The sequence below is a fragment of the Pongo abelii genome, chromosome 12, assembly GCF_028885655.2.
Source record: "Pongo abelii isolate AG06213 chromosome 12, NHGRI_mPonAbe1-v2.0_pri, whole genome shotgun sequence".
NCBI classification, from domain to species: domain Eukaryota; kingdom Metazoa; phylum Chordata; class Mammalia; order Primates; family Hominidae; genus Pongo; species Pongo abelii.
In genome coordinates, this window is record NC_071997.2 from 26,019,504 (window position 1) to 26,045,674 (window position 26,171).

The 26,171-nt window shown below is 52.4% G+C and overlaps 3 protein-coding genes and 1 long non-coding RNA gene across 12 annotated transcripts in view; 2 read left to right on the forward strand and 2 right to left on the reverse strand.

The window, feature by feature from the left end:
* The window catches only part of CNNM4 (cyclin and CBS domain divalent metal cation transport mediator 4), a 51,316-nt gene extending 48,654 nt beyond the window's left edge, over positions 1–2,662 (forward strand). The window contains 1 exon segment of the mRNA NM_001374331.1: positions 102–2,662. Coding sequence (NP_001361260.1) covers positions 102–299 — 198 coding nt within the window. The 3' untranslated portion in view covers positions 300–2,662.
* On the reverse strand, positions 2,598–5,972 carry LOC134759685 (uncharacterized). The gene is made up of 2 exons (XR_010136247.1): positions 5,792–5,972; positions 2,598–3,274 (listed from the first exon to the last, which is right to left on the reverse strand). It is a non-coding gene; the product is annotated as an uncharacterized LOC134759685 (long non-coding RNA).
* Positions 5,800–26,120, forward strand: CNNM3 (cyclin and CBS domain divalent metal cation transport mediator 3). Of its 6 annotated transcripts, XR_008522060.2 has the most exons (10): positions 5,800–8,276; positions 15,792–15,935; positions 17,563–17,712; positions 18,448–18,617; positions 18,816–18,912; positions 19,285–19,418; positions 19,716–19,854; positions 21,269–21,367; positions 22,729–22,828; positions 23,313–26,120. XR_008522060.2 is itself a non-coding variant. In XM_063713509.1 (9 exons), the coding sequence occupies exons 1-9, from the start codon at positions 7,052–7,054 to the stop codon at positions 23,375–23,377; spliced, it is 2,223 nt and encodes a 740-aa protein (XP_063569579.1). In that variant the 5' UTR covers positions 5,800–7,051; the 3' UTR covers positions 23,378–26,120. The 6 variants fall into 6 exon arrangements, 4 of the variants coding, with proteins under 4 accessions (XP_063569579.1, XP_009233888.3, XP_063569580.1 ...); XR_010136246.1 differs by lacking the exon at positions 21,269–21,367; XM_063713509.1 differs by lacking the exon at positions 22,729–22,828.
* The window catches only part of LOC100443513 (ankyrin repeat domain-containing protein 39), a 30,460-nt gene continuing 24,633 nt past the window's right edge, over positions 20,345–26,171 (reverse strand). For 2 of the 4 annotated variants that reach the window (XR_008522061.2, XM_063713512.1), the window contains one exon: positions 23,835–24,301. Coding sequence is in view for 2 of the 4 variants with exons in the window: in XM_063713512.1 (XP_063569582.1) it covers positions 24,146–24,301 (156 nt within the window). In the remaining 2 variants the exon portion in view is untranslated. Of the gene's footprint in view, positions 22,190–23,834; positions 24,302–26,171 lie in introns of those variants that run through there. The other 2 variants (XM_054547201.2, XR_008522062.1) reach the window with 2 other exon arrangements.

Genomic DNA, 26,171 nt, shown 5'->3' on the forward strand with positions numbered 1-26,171 from the left:
TCTCAACTCACAGCCTCAATCCTGGCCCTGTTTCTCCAGGCCTGGTGATAGGGTCTGCCTCCCAGCCCCTCTCTCCATGAACTCATCCCTTCCTCATGCAGATCACTCGGCAGCAGTACCAGAACGGGCTGCTGGCCTCGCGCATGGAGAACAGCCCTCAGTTTCCCATAGATGGGTGCACCACCCACATGGAGAACTTGGCCGAGAAGTCTGAGCTGCCCGTGGTGGACGAGACCACAACTCTTCTCAACGAGCGTAACTCCTTGCTGCACAAAGCCTCCCACGAGAATGCCATCTGACAGGAGGGCCCGGGGCCCCCCGCCCACCCTGCGGGGGCCTCCCCAGTGGGCCCACATGAAGAGAGGGAACCTATTAGTCCAGAAAGGATGCAGATAGATAGCCTGTCTGACTGAACAGCCAGATGGCCCCCAGCCTATGGGGGATCTGGCCTCTGCCAGGGACCTCTGAGTAGCTCTGAGGTGGCACTGTCCAGCCCTGGATAGGTGGGGCAGTGGGCCAGCTACTGTAAGCAAAGGCTGTTTTTTACAGAGAGAATTTCTAAACTAGGCTCATCGCTCTTTTTTTTAAATATCATTTTGGGAAGGGAAGACAGGGTTAAGGAACTTTATTTAAAAAAAATTTTTTTTCCTAAAAACTATAAAAGAGGAAGGGTTTCTTGTCCCGGGAAGCAATGGACATAATCTTCTCCCAGCCATGGCCTTCCAGCTTATGTCCCTGATTCAGGGAGCTCTCCCTTCCTCCTCCTCCTCCTCCTCCTCCTCCTCCGGAGGTGGGATCCCAGAGCCTGCCAGTGGAGGCTTATCTCTTGGGAGGAAGATAGCTCTTCACAGAAGCAAAGAACAAAATGGCATGGAGATCAGCTGCCTGGGTACCTGCGCTGTAGCTTATCTGACAATGCTGAGGCCAAGAGCTCCTGGGTAGCTGTGATCAGGGACATGATAATCTGAGCTATGGAGAGGAGCACATCTGCTGTCAACTGCTGTACCCAGAAATCTCCTAGAACTCTGCCGACAGCCTCTCCTGGTGAGTCGGGACTCAGCTGAGGACACATCCCTGCCTCCCATCTGGCCCTTTGGACAACTGGCCCTTTGTGACAGGGCTGACTCAAGCGTTAGGCAGGGTCTCAGGCCTTTGATTGCTCACCCCTGCTCCCCAGGCCCTGCCCTCACTTTTACCAAAGGTTCCCCCTCGGCGGGAGGGCATCTATGTTGGAGGTGATTTGTCTGGGTTCTTCCTTTTTGTTCCAGAAGGAACTGTCAGTCATCAGCATCTGCATTGTTAGCAGTCAGTACCACCTCTGCCCCACAATGAGAGTCAAGGCTGACTTGTTGACTGAAGCCTTTTTCCCAGACCCCTTATTTCGAATCCCCAAGCTTCAGTCCCTCTTGGGGGTGGAGACAAGAGGACATGTGGGAAACCACGGAAGCAGGTTCTTTATGTCCTTTCCTCTGTGGCTGGCAAGGCTCACCTGGCCTTATCCACCCACTTATAGAACCTCAGGAGAGAAGGGGTCCTCCTAAAGGCATGCAGCTTGCAACCCCGCTTTCTCACACGTGTGATCCTAGCATGAGAGGTCATCCTGCCCTTGCTGAAGTTAGTAGTACTGTACTAAGAGCTCTGCCCTCATGTGAATTCCTGCCCTGGCGCCTCTTCCCTGGGGCTGAATCAGGCCCTGCTGCAAAACTCCAGACTTCCCAGAGTTGGGGAGGCTGTGGGACCAAGGTCCACGTTGGTCCTTCCGCTGGGTGCAGCAGGAGCTGGGTCCCGAGAGCCTGGCAGGTGAAACTCTGCAGGCCTTCCGCCTGAGTATTATTTATTCACTCCTTTCCTCACCCCAAGTGCCCTGCTCTCCAGGTGCCTAGAGAATCCTAACTCTTAGGACCAGGGATTGTCTTGCACCAAGTTTGCCTACCCCTGGCCAGTCTGAGGTCTCCTAGCCATAGAACTGACTCCTGGAAGCCTGGAGAGGTGGTGACACCCATGGGTTCTCAACTGTAAGGAAAAAAGACACCAGACTTTTGTTCCCTATTGGAGGAAAGCCCTTAGTCTTGTACAGGAGCAGCTTGCTCCCAAGTCCTTTTGGAAGCTGGCAGAGCTATATTCCTGACAGCCCTGACTGCCAGGCGGAGCAAAAGACATTGGTGGGGGTATGTGAAGCAAAAGGGGCAGGTGCACACACCTCCACAGTGACCTCTGTGCACACGGTTACCACCAACTGGCTGGCCCTCCTCCTCTTCCCTGGCCCACTGATCATCCCTTCTCACAGAGGGTCATCATTATTCCCAAATATTGTTGGTCTGATGACTTCTCTTCCCAGTGCAATTTTTCACTTCCTATTTCAACCTCTGGTTCCTGGGATGAGCCATACCCTGGAACTGGCCCACCCACTGTGTCTTCCATGTGAGGGAGAACTTTGCAAATGGCATCCAAATGGGTAGGCAGGTGACAGCCGCCGTATTTATTTTGCATATTTTAATTTGTATATTTTTGTGATTTATTTTGGCGTTATGAGTTTGACTCTCGGGGAGTTTTGTTGTTATGACTCTTGTGTCTTTTGTCACAAAACAATGATAATATTTGCTAAACGATATATGGAATTTATTTTTGATTGGTAATAAAAAATCAAATATGTATAAATCCTGGTGAGTCTACAACTTGCCTGTTTGTTCTGTCAGTATTCAGTATGTTGTCGAGATAAAAATGGCTGTGGCTGGCCGTCTCTTGTGATGGGGCTAGGGGCAATAAAGGATTCTAGGACCATTCAGCAGTGAAATGCAATCAGAAATGGAATTTCTAAATATAGTCAAGGCTGTCGTCACAGGAGTGAGAGGGACGTGGCTGCTGGCAGACATACAGGACAGATGTGCTCAGCTGCCATAAGCATGAGTCCTGTGAAACAGATCCCGTAGGGCCCTTGGCTTGTGAGCACTGGAAGGGCAGTGGGCTTCAGCAAATTGCCCCTCCTCCCTACCCATGGGACTGAAAGTAGCTTGATCCAAAAGTATGAGTAATATTGTTTTATAACATGCAGCTGCCTTTTCGTCCACACCTACAGGCTAGTGGTTTCAAAGTTGAAGTGTTCATCCGTTGAAGAAACTGAGTTACGTCACTATACCCACTCTCGAAGTTGCAGCTCTGCAGGGGACTCCCATGGTGCTGTATAGGTGCTGCTGGCTGGCTTGTGTGATTGAGTGTGCTGAGGCCGGGGGCTCCAAGCATGCGAAGTTCAATGGAGTAGACAAACTGGGGGCATCTAGGTAGGCAACAAAGAAAAGAGGATATTCCAGATAAAAGAGGTACACATGCCAACGTTTGTGTCTAGGGCAAGATTTGTAAATTATCTTCATCTATCTGTTCCACACGTTTAAGCCCCTATCGCATGCCAGGTACTACCAAGCCCTCTGTGAATTTAGTGAAGAACCTTCCCACCACCCCAAGGGGGACAGTCACACACAGCTTTTCCATTTGCAGTCTCCCTGACCTGGGACACAACTCTAAGTCTTGGTGAGGCTCACCCCTTATTTCATTTAAGCCTCAGTTCAAATGCCATCTCCTTGAGAAGGCTTCCGATTAGCCCATCTCAATCAGCATCACCCCAGCATCTGTCTCTTTATCTTGCCTTTTTCCCTCCATAGCTCTTACTACCAGATATTGAAATATAGACTTGGGTATTTTCTATCGTCCTTGTGCTAGAATCTAGCCTCACAAGGGTAGGGACTTAATTTTATTCCCACTACAGTCCCAACACTAGAACAGTACCTGGTACATTGCAGGGACTCAATGCAGGAAATACTTGTTGAATGAATAAATGAATACATGTTACAACAGGGGATGTACTGGATGATATGGGGAGAGCACATAGCTCCAATAACCTTGAGCCAACCTAGTCAAGAGGGTCAAGGAAGATCACTCGGAGGGAGCAGCATATGAGCTAAGGCTTGAGAGATAAGCAGGAATTAGCAAGGGGGTTTAAAACTCAAGAATAAATACTTAGATATAACATGGAAATGTCTTGATCCAAAAGACCAGTAAGGAAAACGGCCCAGGGAGGGCCAACAATGGTCTGAAGGTCAAGTGGCTGTGTCTCCATTGATGCTAACCAGGGGTGGGGTAAAGAATGGCACAGCCACAGGAGAAGCTGGTCAAGGACTGTTGAGGCCTCTACTGCAAACAGGAAACCACTCCAGGAGCAGCTTTGCGTGCCCCATACTGGATTTTTTTGTATCTTTGGGTACTGACAATTTAAATGACCACTTATGTTTTCCAAGTTTGATCCAATTGTTCTTCCACCTGAAGCTTTACTCCCAGAAAGTTAGTTATAGGTTGTTTTCCGAGGAAGCCTGAGACAAGGAAAAAGTAACATGTTAAAGGTGAGAGCTCCGTCTGTAAGTCCGTGGGGAGTTTTTCCTGGATTGCCTCTGGAACTGTTTTTGTTAATGACGTTTCAGGCACATGACTCATTTCAAGCGTGTCATCCACTCTATTTCAATGTCAGTATTTTATCTTGACTTGGAGACAGAAGTGAGAACTAAAGGAGCTGAATCTATTGTAATGTTTGCACTTTTTTTTTCTTCAGAGGCATGATGTTCCAGTGGAAAGGCCCAGTAATGTCTTTATTGCTTCTGCTGGCGGCTTACTCTGTAATCTGCAAAAGTAAGGTAAACTCAAAGGGCACAGAACATCATCTGGATAATAAAAAACACGGAGATGCCCCATTGGCCTAGTCACAGCTCTTGAGTTTACAATGCAGAAGAGACACTATTACCATCTTTTAAAAATACACTATTACCTTTTTTTTTTTTTTGAAACGGAGTCTCGCTCTGTCACCCAGGCTGGAGTGCAGTGGCACGATCTTGGCTCACTGCAACCTCCGCCTCCCGGGTTCAAGCGATTCTCCTGTCTCAGCCTCCTCAGTAGCTGGGACTACAGGCGCCCGCCACCACGCCCGGCTAGTATTTTGTATTTTTAGTAGAGACGGGGTTTCACCGTGTTAGCCAGGATGGTCTCCATCTTCTGACCTCGTGATGTGCCCGCCTTGGCCTCCCAAACTGCTGGGATTACAGGCATGAGCCACCGTGCCGGGCCACTATTACCATTTTTTTTTTTTTTTTGAGACATAATCTCGCTCTGTCGCCCAGGCTGGAGTGCAGTGGCGTGGTCTCAGCTCACTGCAAGCTCCACCTCCCGGGTTCACACCATTCTCTTGCCTCAGCCTCCCGTGTAGCTGAGACTACAGGCGCACGCCACCACACCTGGCTAATTTTTTATATTTTTAGTACAGACGGGGTTTCACCATGTTAGTCCGGATGGTCTCGATCTCCTGACCTCGTGATCCGCCCGCCTCCGCCTCCCAAAGTGCTGGAATTACAGGCGTGAGCCACTGCGCCCGGCCCACTATTACCATCTTTTAAAAAGTTTTTTACAGGCCGGGCGCTGTGGCTCACGCTTGTAATCCCAGCACTTTGGGAGGCCGAGGCGAGTGGATCACGAGGTCAGGAGACCGATCGAAACCCCGTCTCTACTAAAAATACAAAAAAATTAGCCGGGCGTGGTGGCGGGCGCCTGTAGTCCCAGCTACTCGGAGAGGCTGAGGCAGGAGAATGGCGTGAACCCGGGAGGCCGAGCTTGCAGTGAGCCGAGACTGCGCCGCTGCACCCCAGCCTGGGTGACAGAGGGAGACTCCGTCTCAAACAAAAAAAAAAAAAAGTTTTTTACAAAGCCTTTTCCTTTGGTCATTCACCAGCAGCTTACTCATTTTTTTGCACATTACCTTCCACACAAGTTTTACTTTGTGGCCACAATGTTTGCACTTTTTTTGATTGTTACTTTAATGACATAGCAAATTGTTTCTATAGAGTCTTTATAAAGGTCATTTCAAATGACGTGCAGTAAGTCAAAGTCTTCTTGTGCTAGGAAATTTGAAAAAACAAAAGTGTAGAGAAAAATACAAAAATTACTGAATCTGAACATCTATAGAGAAGTGTTGTTAGCAGCTGGTCTATTTCCTTCCAATCACATACAGATCATATCTAATGGGTAAAGAATATTCCATACTGTCAACAGACCACACTGTCTTCTAAAATCGCTTCAGCAGTGAGGATCCTCTGGAATAGATCTTGTTAATCCTGAGGAATTATTCTCCCAGCGGTGAGCTATGAGAAATGGAATCACCAGATGTAATAATTCCTGACAGAACTGCCCGTCTCCTTGTGTGGCCGAGATGCTGACCTAGGTGTCAGGCTGGTCGCGCCGGAACCCAGCACCCATGCTGAGTCTTTCTGAGCTCCACTCTGCTCCTGTAAGATATTAACCACCTGAGGTAGCTGTCCAGATTCAAGGCGGTAGTGATTTTGTGTGTCTGTGTATTTATCACGGTGTCCGCGGCGGGAACGCAGGGGCTGTGTCCGACGTCCCCAGACCTCTAGTAGGGTACGGCGCGATGAACATCTTCCATAAACCGTAAATCTCCGGGCGCTCAGTCACTGGTTCTTATTTCAGCCCTCTTAGCCCCATAGGTCGGCGCGCTGAAAACCTTTCTGGTAGCTGGGGCCTCTCCTAAGAAAAAGGCACATGTCTCGCACATTTAAGTCTGGTCTGCAACTTCAGGCGCGCCAGCACCCGAGGTTCTTCCGAGCGGCCGCTCCGCTCCCAAGCCAGGAACTTCCCAGAGCATTGGCCCGGCCTCCGGGCGCGGGGGACAGCCTCGGGAGGAGTGGGACTCTGGGCGCCGCGCACGGGCCGAGGACAGCCGGGCTTGGGAGGCCCTGCCCACCGCCCCGCGTCCTCCTGGCCACTGCCACCCAGCGCATCCGGAGCCGCGGCAGACCCGGGGAGGCCCAGAGCCCCACGCCCCCGGCCCGCCCCTGGCCGCCGCTTGTTTACTCCCCGGCGCAGCCTAGTCCGACCCTGGGGCCCGCCCCCGCCCACCGCCTATTGGCCGAGGAGGCGCGAAGAGCCGTAACGATTGGCCCGGGGAGGCGCGGGGCGAGCGGGGTAGGCTGCGCGAGAGGCCGAGAGGGGGCAGCAGGCGATGGCGGCGGCGGCAGCTGCGGCTGGTCGGTTAGGCTGGTTGTTCGCTGCGCTCTGCCTGGGCAACGCCGCGGGGGAGGCCGCGCCGGGCCCGCGAGTGCTGGGCTTCTGCCTGGAGGAGGATGGAGGGGCGGGCGCGGGGTGGGTACGCGGAGGGGCGGCACGGGACACGCCGGACGCCACCTTCCTCCTGCGCCTCTTCGGCCCGGGCTTCGCCAACAGCTCTTGGTCCTGGGTGGCCCCGGAGGGGGCGGGCTGCCGGGAGGAGGTGGCGGCCCCCGCGGGCGAGTGGCGCGCGCTGCTGCGCTTGCGCCTGCGGGCCGAAGCCGTGCGCCCGCACTCGGCGCTGCTGGCGGTGCGCGTGGAGCCGGGTGGCGGGGCGGCCGAGGAGGCGGCGCCGCCCTGGGCTCTGGGCTTGGGGGCGGCCGGGCTGCTGGCGCTGGCAGCGCTGGCGCGGGGCCTGCAGCTGAGCGCGCTGGCGCTGGCGCCTGCCGAGGTGCAGGTGCTGCGCGAGAGCGGCTCGGAGGCGGAGCGTGCGGCGGCGCGGCGTTTGGAGCCCGCGCGGCGCTGGGCCGGCTGCGCCTTGGGCGCGCTGCTGCTGCTGGCCAGCCTGGCGCAGGCGGCGCTGGCGGTGCTGCTGTACCGCGCGGCCGGCCAGCGTGCGGTGCCCGCCGTGTTGGGCAGCGCGGGGCTCGTGTTCCTGGTGGGAGAGGTGGTGCCGGCCGCCGTGAGCGGGCGCTGGACGCTGGCGCTGGCGCCGCGCGCGCTGGGTCTCAGCCGCCTGGCCGTTCTGCTCACTCTGCCGGTGGCGCTGCCCGTGGGGCAGCTGCTGGAGCTGGCGGCGCGGCCCGGGCGGCTGCGGGAGCGGGTGCTGGAGCTGGCGCGCGGCGGCGGCGACCCCTACAGCGATCTCAGCAAGGGCGTGCTGCGCTGCCGGACCGTGGAGGACGTGCTCACGCCCCTCGAAGACTGCTTCATGCTGGACGCCAGCACCGTGCTGGACTTCGGCGTCCTGGCCAGCATCATGCAGAGCGGCCACACGCGCATCCCCGTGTACGAGGAGGAGCGCTCCAACATCGTGGACATGCTGTACCTCAAGGACTTGGCCTTCGTGGATCCCGAAGACTGCACGCCGCTCAGCACCATCACTCGTTTCTACAACCATCCGCTCCACTTCGTCTTCAACGACACCAAGCTGGATGCTGTCCTGGAGGAGTTCAAGCGAGGTAACGGCCCGGGCATGGTGCAGGGGACGCCCGTGCGAGTGCCCTCTCCCTGAAAAGGGGTGGAGAGTTATGGAAGCCTTCAGGAAAGGGTCCCACCCCCGTGGAGAGCAGTGAGACCTTTAAGGTACCTTTTCAAGACGGTATTGGCCTTGCAGCTTGGAATGACCTTTTGAAATACTTAAAGGCCATCGATCAGAGTGGGAGGAATCCTTTAGACAGCGAACACTTTAACCCCGGCGTCAGGATAGCCCCCCCCCCACCCATTTGCAGGGAGGGGTATGTCCGCTTGTCCTCTAATCCCCCAGCTCTTTCCCTCTCCCAGAGTGTTTCTGTGTGCTTGGCTTTAAAGTAGCAGGTCCAAATTTTTGGATAGAAACTAGAAGAACATAGAAAAGAAGGTAGTCTCCAGGTATCTGGGACATTGTTGTCTGCACACATGTAATATCAAATTGACTGGACCTGTAATGTTTCCTTCAGAGCATTCTTAAGGTCCCTGGCCTTACTGCAGATAAGGGTATTTAGGTGTCAATCCCTTATCTGCAGTAAAGCCAGGGAAACTTACACTTTGCTTTCACCAAAAGTAACTCCATTTATGTTGACTTAGTCTCCCTTTCTCCCGGCTCTGTCGCGCAGGCTGGAGTGCAGTGGCCGATCTCAGCTCACTGCAACCTTCGCCTCCCAGGTTCAAGCAGTTCTCCTACCTCAGCCTTCGAGTAGCTGGGACTACAGATGCACCCCACCATTCTGGGCTAATTTTTGTATTTTTAGTAAAGACGGGATTTCACCACGTTGACCAAGCTGGTCTTGAACTCCTGACCAGGTGATCTACTTGCCTTGCTCTCCCAGAGTGCTGGGATTGCAGGCGTGAGCCACTGTGCCCGGCCTTTTTTTTTTTTTTTTGCTTTTTAATCTTCTGTTTTTAAAAATTTTATGTAGAAACAGGGTCTCACTATTTTGCCCAGCCTGGTCTCGAACTCCTGACCTCAAGTGATCCTCCCACCTTGGTCTCCCAAAGTGTTGGGATTACAGGCGTGAGCCACCACACCCAGCCTCACCTCTTCTTTTCTAGCCCTGAGGTCTCAAGTTCTCCCGTAACTCCACATTTTCATCCCTCCCTTCACTGTTTTAGCTGAGCAGTTCGGAGGTTGAAGGTAAAACCAGTACCTTCCAGATGTGAAGGTGTGGTTTCTTCTGCAATCCTCTCCAGCATCATCCTTAGTGGTGCTCCCCAGAGTTTGGTGCTCAGACCCTGGTCAACAGCCATGCTTCTCACACCTGCACTCCTGTAGGGTGAGGGTGGGAGCACCCCAGGGTGCTGGATGGGCTTGACCCTAAAGGCTGCCGGCTGTAAGGCCAAGAAGTGGCAAAGCCCCCTGGTATTTGTGGCAGGATGTCTCTGGCACCGTCTGTCGAGAGCCCCTGGCCTGTCGGTGCAGGAAGCCAGGCTTTGTGGTAATGACTGCTACTCCTGACTGAGCACTGCCGTGTGCCAGGAGCCGATGGGCACTTTCTGTGTAATCTCGTCTGTCATTCCTTGCAGGAGGCTTGGGTGCTAAGTTACTGTTACTACTGTAGCTCAGGAATGGGTGGGAGGCTTGGGTGGGCAGCTCTAACTATTAGACTCTTGGGTGCTCCTGGCTGTGTCCCTAGAACATGGCCATGCCACCCTGCCCTGGGGAGGGAGCCTGGGTTTGGGTCCAGACAGAGCCTTGCAGTGGTAAGTACTCCATCTGGGCTGCCGGAGCCCCTGAGGCAGGGGTGGTTCTCCTGGTGTGGTGGCCAACAGGGCAACCCTGGAATCAGCGGAGTAGGTTCCATCCTGCCCTTGCCTGCTCCCAGGCCCTGGAAGGCTGCTCAGCCTCTTGTAGTGCAAGGTCCTCTGCTGTTAGTGATAAGAGTGGGTAAACGGACCTGCTGGGGGAGACTCATCAAGCACTTTGGCCAGTGCCTGGCATGCATGTGCCGTGTGCTTGGCGTTAGCAGGTGGTTCTTACTCCAGGACAGGCTCTGCTGGTAGGTGAGCTGTTTGCCAATCCAGGAGCAAGGGGTCAACCTGGAATTGCAGATTTCCGTTCTTCTAGGCAGGTCACCAGACTTCCTTTTTTTTAGGGAAAATGTGGAAGACTGTAGCTGTCCTTTTGGTGTTCAAAGCACTCACGTTTCTAGATTCTTTAAGAAAAAGCTCACTCTGGTGTCTGGCTTCAGCCGGCTGCTGCTTTCAACAGTTGAGCAGTCACCAAGCAGAGATTTGGAGCAGCGGAAATGGAAGGGTTGTCCTGTTCAGAACTAAAGGCAACTTTTGTAGTTGGTCATGATGCTCAGGATGTGGTTGGTGAAAGTGGTCTTTCATTTTCCAAATCGCTAGTGTCAGGATCTTCGCTTTCATGGTCTTGTCTTTCAGATGCGATGGATGAGCTTGGTCCAGGGTGGCTGGGGATTCCACTTGGGGAAGAATAAAAAATGTTCATGTTCATTGGGAAGGAGCCCAGAGGCAGGATGTCCCCTGGGGGGGGGTGGCTTATGTGCTGTGTAAGGAACTTGGACTTGATCACCAGGGCCGTGAGTATCAAGCAGCAGTATCAGTTATTTTTACAGATCAGTAACAATTGTAGACACCAGCACAGGGAGACCAGCAGTGTGAGGGATCCAGGTGAGAGGGGATGATAACCTGAACAAGGTTCATGGCAGGCCTGGAGAGGAGCCCCAAGAGGGCAGCAGAGGTGGAATTGGGAAGATGGGTATCTGGCAGTGGGGCTGTGCAACAAGGAGGAGCAGCTGAGGATAAGCCCAGATTTCTGGCTGTGTGGTGGCGGTGCACCTTCACTAAGGGCCGGGCGTGGGGAGCAGGTTTTGGCCATTGAATTTGTGTCTGTGCAGCGTCCCAAGACGCAAACTCCTAGCAGGCCGTTGATGTGAAATGCAAGTGGGAGGCAGAATAGGAGTGTCTCTCAAGTCATGGGAGGGAGGCAGAGAGCCTCAGCCTCCCAGGAGCACAGGTGTGTCAGGGGCAAGGGAAGCCCAGGAGAAGCTGGCCAGGAGGAGGCAAGACTAAGGAAGGAGGAGACCCCGAGATGTGGAACGTCCTGGAAGCTAAGGGAAGAGACCACTTTCCCAGGGAAGGTGAGTGACAGGAGAGGAGGCCAGCAAACGGGATGCCGTTGACCTTTGCAACAGCAGATTTGGTGCCACGGCAAGGGAGCCATTTGGGGAATGAATGAGGTGTGGAAAGGTACGAGAACCAATGTAGACAGCCCTCCACAGAGCGTGACTGCAGAGAGCAGTGACTGGCAGAGGACGTGGGACAGGGGAGGAGGCCTTCTGCTGTTTGGTTTTAAGATGGGCGAGTCCAGCAGGTTCAGATTGAAATGCAGGTTGAAATGTAGCTAGGAAGGAAATTAGAGAGGCCAGGGTCCAGGCTGCTCCTGTTCTGGGCTGGGTGGCCTCCAGGCAGGTCACAAGCAGCCCGATGCAGGAGGATTTGGGGATGAGTGCCTCTGCTTGAAACAGACCTTTCTAAAAGCTGCATGACAGCACACTGAAACGGATCCCCTTGGAAGACAGTGGCGGAGGTTTTTGGAACCTGGAGGTTAAATGGGGAGCTCTTTAATCCCGCTTGACTTCCCCTCTCCTGTGGTGAGTGAGGGCCATTCGTGGGCAGACTGGCCATGTCTTTCTGGTGACATCCCAGAACTTTTTTCTCTGCTTCTCTAGTTCAGTGCAGTCCTTTGGCAAATATCTTTGTTTTTTCCGTGTTAAAGTCCTTTTTGTCCTTCCTCACCTTCTTAGGCATTCCTCCGCTTAGGAACAAAGGGCATATTGCAGTCTTTGTGGCGCGTGAGGTTTTTAAAATCGATTCCCTTCCCATCTCTCTGCCAAGCTAATGAGCCTGTGAATTTCGTGGAGCTGGAGTCCCTGCCATCTTGGCAGCTTTCATTCCAGGTTTTGTTTCTTTTGCTGTGTCTGCTAGGGAACTTTGTAGTCTGGGGGCGAGGTAACCTCCCCAGCAAGGCGCCCCTCAATCAGTGCCAACTTGAGATGATGTGCTGATTATTTTGTGCAGACGTCACCAGGAAGAGTGAGTGCTTTGGAGCCGTAGTAAATAACTTGGACAGCTGCTCCTTGACTTACAAATGGAGTTATGTCCTGATAAACCCATTGTAAGTTGAAAATACCTTAAGTCAAAAATGTGTTTGATACATCTAACCTACCAAACCAAATAGTTCAGCCTGTCCCACCTTAAACACGCTCAGAACACTTACTTTAGCCTGCAGTTGGGCAAAGTCATCTAATACAAAACTGTTTTAAAATAAAGTGTTGAATATCTCATGTAATTTATTGACTGCTGTACTGAAAGTGAAAACAGAACGGTTATATGTGTTTGAAGTATGGTTTCTACTGAATGCATATTGCTTTTGAACCATCAAATTTGAAAAATTGTAATTTGACCCATTGTTAAGTCAGGGACCTTAATGTACAAAAGAATATTATTATTATTATTATTATTTTTTTTTTTTTTTTTTTGAGATGGAGTCTTGCTCTGTCGCCAGGCTGGAGTGCAGTGGCACAATCTCGGCTCACTGCAACCTCTGCTTCCCAGGTTCAAGTGATTCTCCTGCCTCAGCCTCCTGAGTAGCTGGGACTACAGGCGTGCACCACCACGCCCAGCTAACTTTTTTGTGTTTTTAGGAGAGACGGGGTTTCACAGTGTTGGCCAGGATAGTCTTGATCTCTTGACCTTATGATCCGCCCGTCTCGGCCTCCCAAAGTGCTGGGATTACAGGTGTGAGCCACTGCGCCTGGCCAAGAACATTATTATTATTATTTTTGAGACAGAGTCTTGGCTCTGTCACCTGGGTTGGAGTGCAGTGATGTGATCGTGGCTCACTGTAGCCTCTACCTCCTGGGCTCAAGCGATACTCCCACCTCAGAGTAAGCTGGGGCCACAGGTGAGCACCACCATGCCCAGCTAATTTTTAATTTTATGTAGAGATTGGGGTCTCCCTATGTTGCCCAGGCTGGTCTCAAACTCCTGGCCTCAAGCGATCCTCCCAGCTCAGCTTCCGAAAGAGATAGGATTACAGGTGTTCGCCACAGTGCCTGGCCGCAGTCTCTGCTTTAAAGGAACCCAGCTCTGGTTTCCTGTCTGCTGGGAGCCAGATGATTGCCATGATGCGGAAAAGAGTCTGACCAGCTCCAACAGCGGTGAGGAGCGTCAGCACACTACTTTTGTCTTTCTCACAGTATTCATTCATTCACCGAGGTGCTTTAGGAAACAGAAGAGAGAAGGTAGAGGAACTTACCCTCCAACTTCCAACTGTTATTAACATCATAGAAATTGGGCATTATGAAAGGGTACTTTGGCATTCAAATAATTGGGGTACCCTGGAGCCTGCTAACTAAAATTAAACTTGAAGCTTTTCCAGGGCTTTCTGCCTGACGTTGGCAAGACACACTGTCAGCTGCTCGTGGCTCCGTGGTGCTGGCCTGTGGGCAGGCATCAGCGTGAGTGGTTCCACTCTGGTGGCTCAGCAGATGAGAGGTGACCTTGAGTCCCTCCAGCTGCTCTTGCTCTGTCCCCCTGCTGTCATCTTTGGCTGCCATCTAGACCCCTCAGACATTCTTCTTGGGATTCAGTCACACGACCACTGTTCCAGGAGATCTTCCAGGGCCTGCTTTCTTCTGTTCGTGATAGAATCATCCCAGTGTGGCAGGCCATGGAGAATTGTGTGCCTTGTTCTAGAGAAGTTTGAAAGCAAAGGAGTGAGTCCCTTTCTGTAGGAAACCTGCCAAAGGGGCTGGCTTCCTGGGAGAAGGGAGCCGAGATGAGGCCTCTCTGCGCTGAGGTGGCCATTTAGATCCTGGGCTTTGGTGCTGGAATCCAAGACATTAACCAAAACCACATGTTGCGCTTGGCCTTCCTGGCCTGGCCTGACAGGTTTGTACTCTGGTGGGGCAGCCGTGGCCCACGTAGAGATGGCACCCAGCACAAGCACTGAGGGTTAGAAGGTGTCTAGAAATGCGGTTCAGCAGGACTGAGTGGCAATCTCCAGGGGCCCTAGCTTTCCTCCCGGAAAGCGGGGAGACGATTCATGTGGCCATTTCCAGCTTTTTGTCCGGGACAATGCAAGCATCCTGGAGAACTGTGCTTTATTTAATCACAGCAACACGAACTTGACTGTTTGATTTCCCAAAAGAGTCTTGAAGCAGGTACCCCCTCACAGGCAGGATTAGGCCAGTTTCCCCTCAGCGTTTCCACTAGTGACAAACGAGGGCCTGGTTGAATGAGTTGCTCCCATCCCCGTGTCCTGGACCTGTGCCGCCCAGGCCGGCAGCCCCCCTCCACCTGGGGCTGTGCTACCTAAAGGTGGAGTCTGAGTTGAGATGTGCTGTGAGCATAAAACACACCAGATTCAGAGTGCAAAATAGACAAAATGTCTATGACTATTTTTTGTATTGATTACGTATTGAAATGCTATTTTGACTATATTAGGTTACTTACAATATATTATTAAACTTAATTTTATGTGTTTCTTTTGACTTTTTTAATGCAGCTATTCAGATTTTAAATTACTTAGGTGGCTTGCATTCTGTTTTCTTCAGATGGGTCTAAAGTAGTGTGGATGAAAAGCACTTATCTGACACATAGTAAATTCCTGAAGCCTCCCCAGCATTCCCCAGCACTCTAAGACTTGGGCTTTTTTCCAAGCTTACATTCCCTCACTAAGCAAACAAACCAAATAGGAAGCTAACCTGAGAAAGACATATAGGGTAAGGTGGAAAATCTCAGCCTGGTGCTCCTCCTCCCTGCACAGCTTGGCTTCTGAGTGGCCACAGCTACCACTCATCTCATCTGCTGGCTGACAGCCCCTAATGGGCAGCTTTAAGAATTAGGAAAACCAAAAGATAGACACACACACAGTCTATCTTTCTATCTCTTTCTAATTTCTATCATAAAGAAGGACAAGAAGCCGTTCACATTTATGTAGGATGGACAGCATATATATTTACTGTAAAAAAAAAAAAAAAAAAAAAGACTTAGGAAAACCTCCCAAGGACAGTCAGGCTGGGTGGCCCCACTCGGCTGCCCCGTGTGGACTGTCCCGGGAGAGCCTGTGTTTCCAGAGTCAGTGCCCTGGTTAGCCTGCATATGCAGGCTGGCTGCTGCGTGAGGCATTTGTGTTCTCCACTGGATGCATCCTTGTCTAAATTGCATCCATGGCATGGAGGTGCACGGACCTGGAGCTGGATCCCAGCTCTGCCACCTCTGCCTGGGGGGCCTTGTGCAGATGAGCATGAGCCCAGTGCTTCATTTTCAACCTGTGTGAAAATAAGGCCAGTTCTCATAATCATGCTGGGAGTCTTAAGTAAAAACCTAGAAAAGAGTCTGGCTCTGTGCCTGGCACGTTGTAGGAATGTGAACGTTAGCCGTGTCCTTTTGGTGGGCCTGTACCAGGTGAGATGAATCAAACTGGGAGGCACCCAGCAAGCTGTTCCATGAGTGTCCTCCCCCCACAGGGAAGTCCCACCTGGCCATCGTGCAGAAGGTGAACAACGAGGGTGAAGGCGACCCCTTCTACGAGGTCCTGGGCCTGGTCACCCTGGAGGACGTGATCGAGGAGATCATCAGGTCCGAGATCCTGGACGAGTCTGAAGACTACCGTGAGTCCAGACTCTTGGCAGTTCTGTCTCCGTTGGGCCCGCACACTTCCCCAGGCGTATGTTGCGTCAGAGGCCAGTGGGCCTCTGTGCTGCTGGAACCCAGCAAGATCCAGGCCCCCTTCTGAGCCCTGCATGGGCGCTGGCAGGGAGCCCCCTTGCAGGAGGGCTTACGCCTGCACCTCCAGACAAGCATGGTTGCCTGTGCCAGCGGTGGCCTTGCAATCCCAGGGCTCACCTGGGGCTCCATTAGCAGCAGTCCTATTAGTTTCCTCCATTACTGAGAGAGCTCTGCCCTTCATGGGCCTTTCCCAGTCTCCTATCTCCCTAGGTGCTTTTGTTTTTGCAGGTTCTTTTGTACATTACAGAAATGTCCCCTGAAAGAACCCATTGTTTGCCATGAAGGAAGTCTTCCCGGCTGGATGCAGTAGCTCACGCCTGTAATCCCAGCTCTTTGGGAGGCCCAGGCAGGCGGATCATGAGGTCGGGAGTTCGAGACCAGCCTGGCCAATATGGTGGAACTCCATCTCTGCTAAAAATACAAACATTAGCTGGGTGTGGTGGTGCGCGCCTGTAGTCCCACATACTCAGGAGGCTGAGGCAGAAGAATCGCTTGAACCTAGGAGGCAGAGGTTGCAGTGAGTTGAGATCGCGCCACTGCGCTCCAGCCTGAGAGACTGGGGGTGGTGGAAATAAGTCTTCCCAAAGCAGCTGATCCTGGGCCCTTGATTGCATGGTAAAAGTGTCCGCCTGTTAGGATGGTGGCTGAGGACCGCAGGGCTGTACAGAGCCTGTGCGTCATGGCCGGCCCGCCTGCCCTGCATGCTTCCAGAAGTATCGCTTTACTCATGCGTCGATTTTCAAACATAGCATTTCTAGTTCCGTTCCTGAGACTGCCATAGGCATGGGGTCTCCAGGTTAATTGCTGCCCGTTTGCATTGGTAATCCTTGAATACATGCTTTGTAGTGAGAAGTTTTTCAGTGGCCAGATAGGCCTGTTATTATTATTTTTTAATTTTTTTTTTTTTTTGAGACGGTCTTGCTCTGTCATCCAGGCTGGAGTACAGTGGCGCATTCATGGCTCACTGCAGCCTCAGCTTCCCAGGCTCAAGTGTTCCTCCCACCTCAGCCTCCTGAGCAGTTGGGACTACAGGCGCATGCCACCACCCCTGTCTAATTATTTTATTTTTTTGTAAAGACATGGTCTCTCTATGTTGCCTAGGCTGGTGTTGAACTTCTGGCCTTAAGTGATCCTCCCGCCTCAGCCTCCTAAAGTGCTGGGGTTACAGGTGTGAATCACTACATCTGGCCTAAATTTTAAAAAGTTTTTAGTCTACATTCAGTGACCTATCAGGGATGCTTGTTATTTTATAAAAGCTGCTTTGTTATCATATCAGCATTCTCTTCAGCCAGCTCCAAGGCAGATAGCCACCCCTCTCTCTGTGTGGTTGGGGTGGGAGCAGGCCCCGTGGAGGGAGCGGTGCTGAGGACACGTCCCTGGGGCTCTGATGCTGTTCCATCGAGGACCCCCTGGCCTCAGGAGGAAGTAGCAGGCGACGCGGCCCCTTAGTGTGGTCGTGTTGGCTGACAGGTGGCTGATGTCTGAGCGCGCCCTCTTCTTCCATCTTAGGAGACACCGTGGTGAAGAGGAAGCCTGCTTCTCTGATGGCCCCTCTGATGCGGAAGGAGGAGTTCTCCTTGTTCAAGGTGTCTGATGATGAATATAAAGTAAAAATCTCGCCTCAGCTGCTCTTGGCCACCCAGCGCTTCCTGTCCCGAGGTGAGGCGGGAGGGTGGTCCATGCCCCCTGCTCTCCTCACCGTTCTGTGGGCCAGGAGGCCGCCCAGGGCCAACACTGACTCTGCTCCCCACTCCTAGCAGGCGGGTGCGTCTTGAGGACTTCTGTGTTCTCTGCAGCCCTGCCAGCATCTCGGGTCATGGGAGAGACAGCTCCTCTCTGCCAGATGACCAAGAGCAGGGCCAGGCCAGTGCCACGCCTGGTGCACCACAGCCAGGGGGCCTCAGCTCTCAGTTGGGCGGGTGTGGGGAGCCCTGCCCAGTTCTTTTTTTTTTTTTTTTTTTTTTAAGATAGGGTCTCGCTCTGTCACCCAGGCTGGAGTGGTGCAGTGGCACGATGTTGGCTCACTGCACCCTCCGCCTCCTGGGTTCAAGCGATTCTCCTGCCTCAGCCTCCCAAGTAGCTGGGATTACAGGCGTGTATCACCACGCCCAGCTAATTTTTGTATTTTTAGTATCTTGGCCAGGCTGGTCTCGAACTCCTGACTGCAGGTGATCCACCTGCCTCAGCCTCCCAAAGTGTTGGCATTACAGGCGTGAGCCGCCGCACCTGGCCCCTGTCCAGTTCTCTTGTGTTGCGGTGTTAGGGGCAGCTGCTCACAGGCCACCTGGGAGAGTCCTGGTGGGCACAACAACTTTAAATTGCCTACAGTGTTGGGTGTGGTTCCACCGCCACTAGGCCCCAGTGGACACTGTCCCTTTTTTCCACCACGTGCAGAAGTGGATGTATTCAGCCCGCTGCGCATCTCTGAGAAGGTCCTGCTGCACCTGCTGAAGCATCCCAGCGTCAACCAGGAAGTGAGGTTTGACGAGAGCAACCGCCTGGCCACACACCACTACCTGTACCAGCGCAGCCAGCCCGTGGATTACTTCATTCTCATCCTGCAGGTAGCTGTGGGTCCCAGGCCTGGAGTCCCTCCTGCTTCCTCAGGCCAGGGAAGGGTCTAGGAGAAGAGGGGAGCAGGGGCATGTGGATATGCACCCTCCCGCCCCAAACAGTTGAGGTGGTGGGTTTCTCTTTCCGCTGTCTTCTGACGGGAAGGGTCATCTGGCCGCATCTGTTTCTCTCCTTGCCACTCCTCCCAGGGCAGGGTTGAAGTGGAGATCGGGAAGGAGGGTCTGAAGTTCGAGAATGGGGCCTTCACGTACTATGGAGTGTCGGCCCTGACTGTGCCATCCTCGGGTAAGCCACGGCCCTGCTGGTGCTGAGGGCCAGGGTGGAGGCTGCAGAGCCTGTCCCCCATCATCGCTTGGGCTCTCAGTGCCCCTCCTCACCTCTCCTTCCGCCTGAGCCCACCACCCCACAAGGTGGTGTGGCCCCTGGGCTTCCAGGAGGGAGGGCAGCATTCTTCATCGCTCAACTTTGTGGCCCACTCCAGCCCTGAAAAACCTCTCCCAGCTGTGTTTGTCCTCCTCTCCCAGCTTCCCATGCACATCACCTCTCCAGAGTGATTGGTGGGGTGGGTCTTCGAAACTGTACAGTTGTCCCCACCAGGGGCGGGCGCTCCCAGCTGCCAGCACTGGCTTCTGCCATCACTGATTGTTCCTTTGATAGTTCACCAGTCCCCGGTGTCCTCGCTCCAGCCCATCCGCCATGACCTGCAGCCCGACCCAGGTGACGGCACGCGTTCATCTGCGTATTGTCCCGACTACACCGTGAGGGCGCTCTCTGACCTGCAGCTCATCAAGGTGACTGCCTGGGCTGCTTGTGGGTGCTGGCTTTAGCCGACTTTGTGTCACAGGTGGCTAGACCAGCTGGTCTGAGACTGCCCAGAGCAAGGCCTTCCACTCATCCTGAGGGACACAGACCTTTGCACCCAGTTTCCATGCGAGGTCTTAAAAACACTGGACTCAGTTGCTCTTCTCTGCCCTTAACTAGCTTAAAGTTGTGCCTCTGTCCTCTTCTGGCATGATGTGACCTTTCCTGCCTACCTTCTGCGTCTCGCTTCACCAATTGGGTCTTCCAGTAACGCTGTCATCCTCCAGGTTACGCGGCTGCAGTACCTCAACGCACTCCTGGCTACCCGAGCCCAGAACCTGCCACAGTCCCCTGAGAACACTGACCTGCAGGTTATTCCAGGCAGCCAGACCAGGCTCCTTGGTGAGAAGACCACCACAGCGGCAGGTGAGTGCCGAGGTGGTGTCTGGACCTGAGGGCCGTGAGCTCACACACACAGACTTGCACTCTCGCCGCCGCCCCCCCCGCCGCCCTCTGTCTTTTTTCTCTCTTTTCTCCCCATCCTTTTCCCTTCTTGCCATATATATATATGTGTGTATATATATATATATATTTTTTTTTTTTGAGATGGAGTCTTACTCTGCTGCTCTGTTGCCCAGGCTGGAGTACAATGGTGTGATCTCGGCTCACTGCAACCTCCAGCTCCTGGGTTCAAGCAATTCTCCTGTCTCAGACTCCTGAGTAGCTGGGATGACAGGCGCCCACCGCCATGCCTGGCCAATTTTTGTATTTTTAGTAGAGATGGGGTTTCACCACGTTGACCAGGCTGGTCTTGAACCACGTTGACCAGGCTGGTCTTGAACTCCTGACCTCAGATGATCCGCCTGCCTCAGCTTCCCAAAGTGCTGGGATTACAGGCGTGAGCCACTGTGCCCAACCCCCTTCTTGCTTTTTTTTTTTTTTTTTTAATTCTTCATTATTCAACTTGAACTTCTTGCTGTCTTTAATAGCATGGATGACACCAAACTATAGACTAACTGGTATTTAGAGTAGAGTATAGTAAGTCGGTATTTCTCTCAAGGACCTTTTAGAATGGATTGACTTAATCAGATAATTGTTGGGAAGTGGGAATAAGTTTTAGTTCAGACACTCTTTTGGCCATTTAAGATTACGTTTAGGTCACTTGGAGTCAGCAGTGGCCCTGGCTTAGAGGGTATGTGGCTGGCAGACACCATCCTAGACACTAGAAGGGCATTTGTGAAGAGTTTGGTCAGTTCATACTAATATTTAAGCGTGGCCCATCCAGTGCTCCACTGTGAGCAGGAAGATTGTGTTGGAAGAAATTTTGCAAATGGAACTAAAGGTTGTGGGATATGGAACCCCATCCCCGCACTGCAAGGAGGGAGGTGAAAGAGTCTGAAGTGTAGGCTGTGGGTAGGAGTGGTGAAGGGTTTCTTGTTCTTGTTTTTCAAGAAGATACTTTAATTCTGATTGCGTTCCTAAGGTTGGGGTCAGAGATATGCCTGAACTTGAGATTCCTGGAAGAGCTGGTGGGGCTTCCAGAGAGGCTGTGGAGGGAGCTGCAGGCTTGCTTCCTCCCACCCCCACCTGCCCAGCTGTTATCAGCGCTTCCTCTGCCAGGCACTGCGCTAGAAGCTTCCATGTCTAACTCTGCTAACCTCCCTGTGGCCAGAGGGGTGCTAGCTGTTCTGCCTGTTCTACAGGGCAGGAATGAGAGCCAGAGAGGAGGCCCAGGGACTCTGACCTGCTTCCTGTAGGCCTCCCGTGGAGCCACTCTGGCTACTCATACCCACACTTGAGAGCACAAACATGTTTTTCTAATAGTCCTTTCTGAATTGAGGTGACATGCAGGTGCGAGAGACAGAAATCCCACCCTGGGCCACGTGGATGCTTCAGCCCCTGTGGGCTCCAGATCTGGGTGTTGGCAAAAAGGCAGCAGGTGAGGTCGTGCTGCTTAAGTCTTGGATCTGGGGATGGGTTGCATGTCTTTCTAAAGAGATCTCTCTAAGGATGGTGCGGCCCTTTTTTTTTAAGAGATAAGGTCTTGCCATGGTGCCCAGGCTGGCCTCATACTCTGGGCTCAAGTGATCCTCCTGCCTCAGCCTCCAAAGTACCTGGACGAGTAGCTAGTGCCGCACCTTTTAGGGTTGTTGAAGCTTCTGTGCTTACCCACTGTGATGGTTTCTTATTATATGGGGTGCCCCTTCTACAGAAGTTCACATTGTCACATTACACTGGGGTCTCAGGGGCCAAGGTGTTGTGTTTTCAAAATGTGAGCCTTTTGCTTTTGGTTTTCCCACATGTGAGCCTTTTTCTGGCTCACTGCTACTCAGACTGCACATGTTGTATTGAAGATACAGACCCAATCCCAGAATAATGCTCTTCCCGTCGTTGCACACCCAGAGATTTTTAAACAGTCATCACTGGGCCATCCTGTAAGAGAACAGTTTATAGTGGCTTTGTGGGTCATTTCCTCTTTGTAATGGGTTATTATTCTCTAGACACAATGTTGGTTATTTTCACCGAAGTACAACCTGACGGTTGCTCCAGTGAGGCTGGCCTGCCATCTTTCTGTTTCTTGCGTGAACTCGGGTTGTCCTGGGTTTTGTCCCGTGAGCTTGGCACTTCACTGTCTGGAGGAGCAGAGGGCCGCTGCACACCTGGAGATTTTGGTGGGGCATTGCTTAAATCGTGCAGATGAGAGCCAGTTTCTGGAGACCTTGGCACTAGACTCCCAGCAGAGAAGTGCCTTTTTTGAGACCTGGAAGACACAATAATTTTAAATTGCCTTCAGCGGGAGTTGGCAAATAGTGGTGCAAGGGCCACATCTGGCTAGCAGCCTATTTTTGAGAATGTAGCTTTTATGAGAACCCACACATCTGTTTGTGGATTGCTATGGCTGTCTTTGAGTTACAGCAGTGGAGCTGAGTAGCTGTAACAGAGACCATATGACCTACAAAAACTAAAAATATTGGTCCTTTACAGAAAAAGTTGTCTGACCCCTGGCCTACCATTTCAAATCCTGGGTAGGTCCTCCACGTCAGTTCTTCATGGAACTGTATTGCCGAGGGAAAGGCAGTCCCCACACTGTGCAGCCCTCCATGCTGTGCTCCTGGCTTCCTCTGCCATCCTGAGCCGCAGGCTGTGGGGCAGCGCAGCGCCAGCACTGCGGCTGCCGGCTCTCCCTCAGCTTCCCCTGCCCGGGGCACCGGCCCTCTCCATGGTGCTGCCCGGAGCTGAAAGGCACAGCCATTTCTGCTCAATAGCTTCTCCTCTTCTTTCTCTCTCTGCTCTCTTTAGCCTTCCCAGTAGACCTTTCCCTCTTTGGCACAGTTGGAAACTGCAGTTGATAAATGACTGTGGACTAGTGCGCGTTTTTTGTTTTCAGAGCACACCCAAGGTAAATATCTTCCCTCTCCCTGCCCCTTCACTTCCCTTTCCTGGCCCTTCAGCTGAGGGAGGAGCAGCGCCCACGGCTCCCCAGGCTGGGGGGCATTTTTCTCCAGGGGTGCGGGGTGGGCGCTCCCTTCCATCCTTCTGGCAGACAGGAGGGGTCATGAGACTCCTCCACTGTGGAAAATGGTGCTTCCTTCCAGCACAGGGCGCTGTATTGTCCCGGGAAGGTGCCTCTTGTTCAGCATAATGACCTGGGACCCCCGGGGCCAGAAATCCACAGCCCCAGCTTCCCCCATCTCCCAGGGAAGGCATCTGTTGGCTGACCATCTGCTAACCAGTCGCTCCTGTTTCTGCTCTGATACCTCCCAAGGCATCCCAAAGCCCCTGTCTTAGCTGCCCCTTCCTGTTCCACAGAGGATTTGGCACTTGGTTTTGACAGGACCCTTTACCAGCTTTGATGTTAATTCTCCTTCCCTTGTCTCCTGTAGGGTCCAGCCACAGCAGGCCCGGCGTCCCGGTGGAAGGCAGCCCTGGGCGGAACCCAGGCGTTTAACTGCTCACTAGGCAGCCCCAGATCTGGGGAACAGATGAGCACGTGGGGAGCTGGAGTGAGCTGAGCAGAAGCTTCGTGCCCGCCTGCCCCCATCCCCTCCAGGCCACGTTTTAGATGGCCCTTGTAGATGCGGGTCCTGGGTGTCCTCAGAACTAGACATCGATGCCTGGATCCTTCAGCCGGCCCTGCCCTCCTTTAGGAGACAGGAGTCACTAGGGCACAGCCCTCCAGGCCCGCGTTAGGAAGGAACAAAAGGAATGCCATCATCTCTAGTCCCCAGGGCCCAGCCTTCCCCTTCTCCCCCGAGGCAGGGACAGTGCGGCATACTCAGATTCAGACCTCTTTGGGCCAAGCCACCTTGTGAGTGCAGTTACTGCCTTTGTGTGGCCGTGACCTGTATTCGTTTGCTTTTAATTTGCCAACCTATCGCTGCTGGCAGCACTTTTTGAGCAAGCTGAGAGCACCCATTTTGGCTGGGGGTTCAAATCGATGGCCTTGTCCATGGTTTCCTTTCTGGCTTCCCTGACGGTGTCATGTTTCAGAGCATGCGCCCCAGCCTTTCCCATGTGCCAAACCAGAAGCTCCACTGCCTGTAGGCTGTCCCTGTAGCCCTGCTCCCTCCCTGGAGGCTGCTCTTCTGATTCTGAGAGCTGGCCTAGTGGTGCCGAGGGCCCCTTTCTGCTTCTCTGCCCACCTGCTGAGTTGCCACTCGCAGCGTTGTCAGTTCCTGTGTTCTGAGAAGAGGTCATGCCTGGGAGGAAGGGATCGTCATGCTGCATCGAATCCTCTCTCCGCTGTGTGGCCCCCGGGAGAGTAGCTGCCTGTTGCACCTGCTCCACACCTCCCCACAGCCGCCCTGCAGGTGCTGTGTGGCCGTGATGTGCAGAGAACAGTGAGGGAGGGTTTATGAACCAGGTGGATCCTCTTTAAAAAAAAAAATCCGTTTTTGTTATATCTCTAGAACATTTCAAGTCTTTTCCTTTTTTTCTGTTCCTAGCTATGGGGTTTTAGAAAAGTGGGAACATGAAGGCATTTGTCTTTTTCTTCTAATTTACTACATTTTCCTTCCGTAGTTCTTCAGCTGTGTGGAAACTGGGGCATCACAAGGACATAGGATCATAGATTGGGTAGGGAGGGAGGAGGATTTCTGGAACTTTTCTCAAAGGAATTTGGACCTTTATAAATGGGACTGAAGGTCAAAACAACAGTGGTATCCTTGCTTAGAAATTGTCCTCAAGGAATAAACTCAGAGCAAGCCCAGGTTGGAAACAGATGCTTTAAAATCCTCTCTCCAGAGCAGTGGTTTTTTTGTTTATTTGAGACGGAGTCTCACTCTGTCACCCAGGCTGGAGTGCAGTGGTGCGATCTTGGCTCACTGCAACCTCCACCTCCCAGGTTCAAGCCATTCTCCTGTCTCAGCCCCCTGAGTAGCTGGGATTACAGGTGCCCACCACCACACCCGGCTAATTTTTGTATTTTTAGTAGATAACGAGGTTTCACCATGTTGGCCAGGCTGATCTTGAACTCCTGACCTCAGGTGATCTGCCTGCCTTGGCCTCCCAAAGTGCTGGGATTACAGGTGTGAGCTAAGATCAGGGATTCTTAACCTTGGCTGCACACCAGAATCACCTGGCAAATTAAAAATATGTGGACCCGCCACAAATTAAATCACAGAGCTTGTGATTTAATCAGAGTCGGCATCAGAGTTTTCAATTTTTTATTTTATTTATTTATTATTATTTTTTGAGACAAGATCTTGCTTTGTCGCCCAGACTGGAGTGGAGTGGTGTGATCACAGCTTGCTGCAGTCTCAACCTCCCTGGTTCAGGCCATCCTGCCTCCTGAGTAGTAGGGACTACAGGTAGGCACCACCACACCCAGCTAATTCTTTTAATTTTTTTTGTAGAGAGAGGGTCTCATTATGTTGCCTGGGCTAGTCTCGAACTCCTAGGCTCAAGCGATCCTCCTGCCTCGGCCTCCCAAAGTGTTGAGATTACAGGCGTGAGCCACCGTGCCCAGATTCAGAGAAGAGTTTCATACACCTTTCACCCAGGTTCCCCTAATGTTAACATCTTACATATAACCTTGGCACATTTATCAAAACTAAAGGTGCAATCATACTATTAGCTAGAGTTTATTTGGATTTTACCATTTTTCCCAATGTCCCTTTTCTGCTGCAGCAGCCAATCCAGGATGCCATACTGCACTTAGAGCTGTTGCTTTCTTTTTTCCTAACTTTATATTTTGAAATAATTTCAGATGATATGAAGTTGTAAAGGGCCCCACACACCCTTCATCTAGTTTCCCTCCATGGTTACATCTTATATGATTGTAATGCAGTATTCCAACAAAGACTTTGACACTGGTGCAATGTGGGTGGACAATCCAAATCATTTGTCACATGTACATCTGTAACTACCACTGCAATCACGATAAAGAAGTCCCATCCCCGCAAGGATCTCCCTCCCCACCATCCCTAACTCCTGGTAACCACTAATCGTTCATCTCTTACTTTGTCATTTCAAGAATGTTGTATAAATGGGAGCATAGTGTGTAAGCATTCGGGATTGTCTTTTTTCACTCAGCATCATTCTCGGCAGATCAGGCGTTGCATGTGTCAACAGTTTGCTCCTTTTTATTGCTGAGTGGTATTCCGTGGTGTATGCATTGGCCCCCTGAAGGACACCTGGGATGTTTCCAGTTTGGGGCTATTCCAAATAAAGCTGCTACGACTATTCACGTACAGGTTTCTGTGTCAAGATTAGTTTTCGAGGAGTGTAAATGCTTGGTCATA